Here is a 7,131-nt window from a genome sequence, read left to right as displayed (position 1 = left end):
TATATATAAATATATGTATCTCCTGATTCCTTTTGTACATAATATATAAAATACAATCATTTTTTTTTTTTTTTTTAGGTTTTATAGAAAATATTGTAGGAACTTATACATTTTAATTGACGCATATTTTTTTTAACGTATTCTTAGTTTTGGAAGTAAATTATTGTTAGTATTCAGTTTCCTACAGGAAGAGTTTCTTTTCCTTCTTTTGCTTCCTCCGCTTTCGTTTTCTTCTTTTGTGCGTAACTGAGTTTGGTTTTATCGAATTCCAGAACCATTACTCCCAAATCTCCACTGTATCGATTCTTTGCAACCTAGCGATACAATAAAATAATGTTATAGTTGAATATACTTATATTGTTAAAGATGTATCATCTATTTGCAGACGTATACCTGCAAATATTTCTTTCCTCGTAAACTAGTAAGTCTTTTATCTTGTATAATCAGTACATTATCAGCTTCTTGACTTGCTTTAGCACTGCCAAAAATAGATAAAGTCGTCAGTTCTTCTTCTCGTTCTTTTCTTGGATGTATAACCAGAGTGACATGACAATTATACTTTGTAGCAAAATTTCGAAATTCTGCTATGATTTTGTCCTGTTTCCAAAATCTATGATATAATGCTGTATAAATAAAATCAAATTCTACATAAAGAAATCTTTAAAACATTTCTCTTACCTATCCATGTGTTTCGATTCGTCTGATATACCCATCATAAATTGCATATTGTCAATTATTACATGAGCTATATCATGCACATATGTTGCATGTTCAACTGCCTGAAAAAAAATAAATGAGTAACCACTGTACACAATGCTACGTTTTTTACTTATACATAATGCACATGTGGTCATACATCCATAACAACTCTGATGTTCTGTTGACCATGAAAAGTCATAAAATAAATGGGTAACTTGTTGAAAGCGTCTGCATACGTGTTAAACTTGTCCAAATTGTCTTCTAAAGACACCTCTGCCATTTGTTGTAACATTGTTTTAGCTAGCCGGGCATTTCTGATTTCAAAACTGCCCCATAATGTATTGACTCCTTGCATTGCTAAATCTAGTGAATACTCGCTCATAAATGTAGTTTTTCCACAACCTGAAAATATACTGACATGTGTAAAAATATACCTTGTAATGTAAATAAAATTTAGCTATTTTGTTGTTTCTTGATGTAAAATAAGTTTTAATTAATTACAATTATATATATATTATACCAGTGGGTCCAGTTAGAATTGTAAACTCTCCTCTTCTGTGTCCCTTTAAAATTCGATTTAGAGCAGGATATCTTTTCCACTTTACTCCCTGAACTTTATCTATATTTTGCAAATCACATAATACATCTTGTCTGAGATCATCAAAAGTAGTAATACTTTTGTGCCATATCGGTTGGGCATTTGCCAAAATACTTTTAAGGTCGTAGCCCTTATCAATGGCTAGCTTTGGTCTAGGTTGCGTATCAATTGGTCTCACAAAGTAGCATCTCTTTTCATTTAATTTCTTAGCAAACTGTCTGGCTGTGTACCAGCTAGGTTCGTCATTTCCAAACCATAAGATTAATTTCTTAAAACTCTCCAGACTCGGCAACAGCTGCTGCGGTAAGTTTTGTAAATTATATGGCAAACAGATAATCATATTTGCTGCCTTTTGAGATGCTAATGCCAGCAAATCATGTATCGTCGGCACAATCACTGCAGTTCCATCAGCTCTAGTGCTTTTCTGCTTGTAACTGATAAATCCACCAACATTGCAAATAGGTACGGTTTGTTCTAATCCTGATTCGCTAGAAAGAGTCTTATAACCAACAGTAATGTTTCCAAAGGCAATTAATGGAAAATATAATAATGTTGGAGCAGCCGCATATACTCCATTTAATTGAGAGATGTCTTGTTGTGAGATTTTCTGTAACATTTGATTAATATTTAATATTTATATCATATAAATAGATACATTAAAATTATATACATTGAAATATTTATTAATTAACTTACTGGGAGAGAAAATGTATGTAGAACTTTCTCGTACAAATCTGGCGATAAATCTGTCACTTGCTGATTAGATTTCATTATGTTACCCCATTTTGAAACATAATCTGTGTGAATTCTCATAGTATTTCTTAAAGATTCCAACTCCTGTGCATTATTTGCTTTGCTTGATTTTTTTAATAACAAAAACTTCTCTAATATGTTCCATTCGCCCTTAGAATTACATTTATCACACATAAAGTATCCTTGAATAAAATAAGTTTTTTTTAAGAGAAGAATTATTTTAATTGTAAATTATCTACAAATTATTATTTTTTACCTGTTGTCTTATTAATATAAATCTTGGCCTTTTTTAATTTTTCAAAATCACATATAGGACATTCTATAACTATGCATGCATGTCCTTCGACAGTGGTAATCTGCTTTTGCCTCAGACTCTGTTTTATTTGAGATATCGAGAACCCAGGTACTGCTTCGTTTATTGTGCTACTAGTGTTATCAGTCTGATATAAACGATGATAAAATGTTCGAAATTTGTCGCACTTTTTTGCACTTAAAGAGCGCATTAATAATTTTAAAGACATTATTTTTCTTGCCTGATAATTAAAGCTTCATTAACAGCAGGATTATCTTTATCATCTAATCACATCGAAATTGTTCCTTTCAGTAATGTACAGTCGCATTTCGCTAATTTACTCCTTGTTCAACGATAATTTTATAAATACTGCTATAATACAATTTTTCGGACATCATCCAAATCTCTCATTAATAAAAATCTATCTCGTGAAAGCTTACTATTGTTTACATCATTCATGAATCATATTTTCGTCACGTATAATAAGAATGATATTTAGAAGCTGACAATAATTTTATAAAGTTTTATAAGCTAATTTTCCCTGACAATGAATTAATTATCCATAATTAGCACACTATACAGCATCCATTGATGATTATACTGATGATTGTAAATAACAGAACCGGCGTGTGTAAAGCACGTGGTACTCATGTACGTGAGGAGGAGGGACAGAAGGGGGAGAGGGGGAATTGGTTCTTTCAGTTCTCTTTATTGGGCCTGTTCTTTTTAGCTGCACTACTGCACTAGTGCAATTAGTTGGAGTGAAAGAAAGTATGTTTGTCTCTTTCTAACTTATTGCACTAGTACAGCAGTGTAGCTAAAAAGAACAGACCCATTGTTACACTTTCTACACTTAAAGTGTAAATATACAGGGTGTCCCATCCGTACACCCCTTTTAAAATGAAAATAAATGGCTTTTATCAAAAATCGTGAACAATTTTTAAGTAATTCGGGTACGCTCTATCAAATGGTGATATTTTCAATTTTTGATTCTGACCGGAAATACGCCATTCGGATTGGAAGTTAAATTTTTTTAGGGGAACATGGTACTTTTTATTACAGATTCGAATTGTACGTGAAAAAATAAGAAACTTTTGTATCAAACGTTTTTTCTGAAAGTGCCTCTGTCAATCTTAAAATTGACTGAAAGTAACTGTGATGAAATAATCAAGGTCAATTTTAAGATTGACAGAGGCATTTTTAGAAAAAAATATTTGATACAAAAGTTTTTTATTTTTTCACGTACAATTCGAATCTGTAATAAAAAGTACCATGTTCCCCTAAAAAAATTCAACTTCCGATCCGGATGGCGTATTTCCGGTCGGAATCAAAAGTTGAAAATATCACAATTTGATAGAGCGTACCCGATTTACTTAAAAATTGTTCGCGATTTTTGATAAAAGCCATTTATTTTCATTTTAAAAGGGGTGTATGGGTGGTCTGGGACACCCTGTATACACACGATCTAAAAAAAGAAAGAGCTATGAATTTTTGAGAAAGTGCAGTTGAGGATTCCCGCCAATTTTATAGGATGACATTTTGGTTCTCTGGATTGTTGAATTTGTGAATAGAATAAAGGATTTCTTATGATTGTGATTAAAAAATTCATTGATCTCGTAATCTTCTTTTTTGTATTTTCTTCCTCTTCTTTTTTTTCGGATAAATGATTGACCAATCGGGATAAATTTTCGCTCCTCTTACTCTGATTGGTCAATTAAAACACTCTTCTGATAGGTGGATTTACGAACGCAATCCTAGACGCTGTGATTTCTCGGGGTGTCTCGTGGAAACATCGGATTTATAGATTAGCGTCGATATATTATTTGATAATAAAATTATTTTAATTAATATTACTAAATTTAATTAAAAGTATCATGGTTGTATTTACTTGTAACCATTGTGGCGATACGGTGCAAAAGCCCAAAGTGGCTAAACATTATCAATTTAGGTGCCGGAATGCGCCCTTTTTAACCTGTGCGGATTGTTTAAAGGATTTTCGGTAAGGATTTATAAATGTTGAATTAAAAAAAATCTTTGCGAATATATATATAATTGATTTACACATTATGTTATTATATATATTCCTGGACAAAATTAACGCATAATTTTTTTTTTCACTTTTTCTTTAAAAGCTGATATTTAAATTTTAAAGAAAAAGTGAAAAAAAATTGTGTTAATTTTGTCCAGTAGTATGTATATTATTATATATTATATTATTAATAAATTATATGTCATATGTTGTACGCGAGTGATCATATGTTTTTAACATCTTCGATCATTTCAAGGGGTGAGGAATATCTTGCACATACCAAGTGTCTAACCGAGGCTGAACGATACGGTGGAAAAGATTATGTTGCAAAGCCTAACGCAAATAAAGGCGAACGCAAGCAGCAGGAATGGATTTGCGTTGTTAATAATTTGTTGAACGGAACAGATTTATCCAATCCAGAAAGAATCTTTCTTGGAAATTTATCGAAATATGAAAATATACCAAGGAAGAAGGCTAAATTCCTTAACTTCATACGCAGTGTAATGGGCAATCGTGTAAATATGACGATTGTGGAGAGCATTTGGAATAAAATGGAAACTGCACATAAACAAAGTCAAGATTCTGCTACACATACTCAGGAACAAAATACTACGCAAACTCTAGGACAAAATAATGGTGAGTAATTACAGTGGTTAAGTTTAAAAACAACACTGAAAAAAATTCCTTTTAGTATATATGTATAATATCGATTAATATTAATAAATAATATAAATAAAATAATAAAAAATATATTTGTTTTTTAATAGATAAGAGAACATGCATTCAAAACAAAGATTCAAATCAGTCCTTTGATAATCAGAATATTGTTGAGAATCAAAATAATGAAAATATATGCAAAGAAAATAATTCTTCGAAGCATCAAAATGGAACCAATGAAATATGTGAGACTAATGGTAATAATGTGAGTGAAAAGAAATCTAAGAAACGACGATTGAAATCAACTAATGATCAAATATCAGAGGATCTCCAACCTGCTGCAAAGATTTCAAAAACATCCACTTTAGAAACGAACGAAAATGAAAGTAACAATAATCCATTTGATTGGAAAAAGACTATTTTAGATGTTGTACAAGCTAAAAATGAAGTATCTTTAAAAAAACTACAAAGCAAAGTTATTAAAAAATATATATGTCATGTTGCTAACATACAAGACGTATGTAATCCAACTGACGTAGAACGTGAAAAAGCTATTGCAAAGTTTAATAAGACATTGAAGAAGCTGAAGAAAGCATCTGCAATATGCATTCTAGAAGATATAATAAAATTACCCACTCTAGTAAAATAATCATTTTCATGCAAAAGTACTGGAGAAAAATGCAAAGTAATGTTACATAAATAATGTGAAAGAAAAAAAGAAACATTTTATGTAATTGTATACATAAAAAAACTATCAATGCAATAAATCAATTTACAAATAACTTTTTATCTCACATTATATATTTTCACTAATATATTTTTATAAAATACTTAAGTTTATAATTTACAAAACTGTGAATGTGACTATTGTAACTTAATTTATTGTATAAAAGTCTATTTTTATACAGCTATGAGAAATATATTTCTTACAGTAAATACTTAATGAAATAACAGTTGTTGGAAGATATGTAATCTTATTGCCTATGAGAGTGTATATTAATATTTATCACTTAGAACACAAACTTCTTATCACTTTCATAAATAATTTAATATACACAGTCTCTTAATTTTTGTTTCATGTGTAGTTTACTTTTAATTTATGAAAATCAGATGGAAAGTCATGTAAAAATTTTTCAGAATACCATACATGATCACTCATAGTTGCTAAGAGACCATTTGTAAGTACTTTGGCATTGTTAGCTCCAAAATAGATCGGTTGTTGATCGTACAATTGTGTCACCGTTCCTCCTAAAGCACTATATTGAAAAACAAAACAAATACATAAAGTAGACAAATACTGAATAATTAGACTAACATAGAACAAAACAGTTTAATAATACCTTAGAATTGCTGTGCCTGCACATATGTCCCATTTTTTTATAGCAGTTGTATGAACATATGCTGTCGCATTATCAACAGCTACTTCCAAGAACTTATATCCTAAAATAAAGCTTTTTCATAAATAAAAATCTTTAATAATAATAAAAACTGGAGACATGAAAAAAAATAAAATAAAAGCTAAGTTAGTAAGAAATAAATACATAATATATCAAAAGCTCAAAAATCTATGTTATGTATCAAAATTATTAATTTGTTTGCAAATCACTGCAAATCATTTGGAAATCATTGTATTATTTAGCTCTGTTTTTATTACAAAAGTATGATTATTAATTTAAGAAAAATCTTTTACCTGCACCAGCAGCAGAAATAATTTCAACATTGTTGCCAAAGGCAACTTTAGATGCATTTTTAACTTGTCCAGCATGTGAAAGAGATACAATCAGGACAGGTGTTCTATTATCCTTTGTCTGTCGAATAAAGATTAGTTAAGATAATGTTTTAAAATTTACTTCATTTCAATTATATACACTATTATCTTTTGATCGGATTTTTAAATTCACATTACCTTGGGCAAATTTCTCAAATTTCTTGATACACCATAGTTAGTCCATGTCCAAAACAAACTATAATTCTGCCTTGTTTCAAATGGCTTATATATAACACCAATAATTGGTTGTCCTTTCACAGCTATACATACCATAGTAGATACATATTGAAGTAAATTCTCTAAAATATAAAATATTGTAAAATATATTAATAATT

The 7,131-nt window shown here is 29.9% G+C and overlaps 3 protein-coding genes across 6 annotated transcripts in view; 1 reads left to right on the top strand and 2 right to left on the bottom strand.

Annotated features, from left to right (window-relative positions):
• Positions 1-20: 20 nt before the first annotated feature.
• Mtdna-helicase (mitochondrial DNA helicase) lies at positions 21-3,038 on the bottom strand. Of its 2 annotated transcripts, XM_083091247.1 has the most exons (7): positions 2,307-3,029; positions 1,994-2,232; positions 1,220-1,904; positions 857-1,101; positions 679-779; positions 394-610; positions 21-314 (listed from the first exon to the last, which is right to left on the bottom strand). In XM_083091247.1, exons 1-7 carry the CDS (start codon positions 2,569-2,571, stop codon positions 174-176), a joined length of 1,893 nt encoding a protein of 630 aa, XP_082947373.1. In that variant the 5' UTR covers positions 2,572-3,029; the 3' UTR covers positions 21-173. The 2 variants fall into 2 exon arrangements, with proteins under 2 accessions (XP_082947373.1, XP_082947374.1); XM_083091248.1 differs by lacking the exon at positions 21-314 and having other exon boundaries at positions 436-597; positions 2,307-3,038.
• A 714-nt stretch (positions 3,039-3,752) lies between these two features.
• LOC145966858 (uncharacterized) lies at positions 3,753-5,966 on the top strand. Its single transcript, XM_083091264.1, has 3 exons — positions 3,753-4,341; positions 4,628-5,007; positions 5,139-5,966. Exons 1-3 carry the CDS (start codon positions 4,217-4,219, stop codon positions 5,675-5,677), a joined length of 1,044 nt encoding a protein of 347 aa, XP_082947390.1. The 5' UTR covers positions 3,753-4,216; the 3' UTR covers positions 5,678-5,966.
• LOC145966859 (putative inositol monophosphatase 3) overlaps positions 5,866-7,131 on the bottom strand; it is a 5,944-nt gene continuing 4,678 nt past the window's right edge. For all 3 annotated transcript variants that reach the window (XM_083091266.1, XM_083091267.1, XM_083091265.1), the window contains exons 4-7: positions 6,935-7,095; positions 6,719-6,836; positions 6,369-6,468; positions 5,866-6,284 (exon numbers count right to left, since the gene is read on the bottom strand). In XM_083091266.1, the coding sequence (XP_082947392.1) occupies positions 6,104-6,284; positions 6,369-6,468; positions 6,719-6,836; positions 6,935-7,095 (560 nt within the window). In that variant the 3' untranslated portion in view covers positions 5,866-6,103. The remainder of the gene's footprint in view (positions 6,285-6,368; positions 6,469-6,718; positions 6,837-6,934; positions 7,096-7,131) is intronic.

The sequence above is a fragment of the Camponotus vicinus genome, unplaced genomic scaffold, assembly GCF_025532165.1.
Source record: "Camponotus vicinus isolate PSW18456_S1 unplaced genomic scaffold, iyCamVici1.0 SCAF_2, whole genome shotgun sequence".
Lineage (NCBI taxonomy): Eukaryota > Metazoa > Arthropoda > Insecta > Hymenoptera > Formicidae > Camponotus > Camponotus vicinus.
This window is presented reverse-complemented; position numbering and strand designations above follow the sequence as displayed.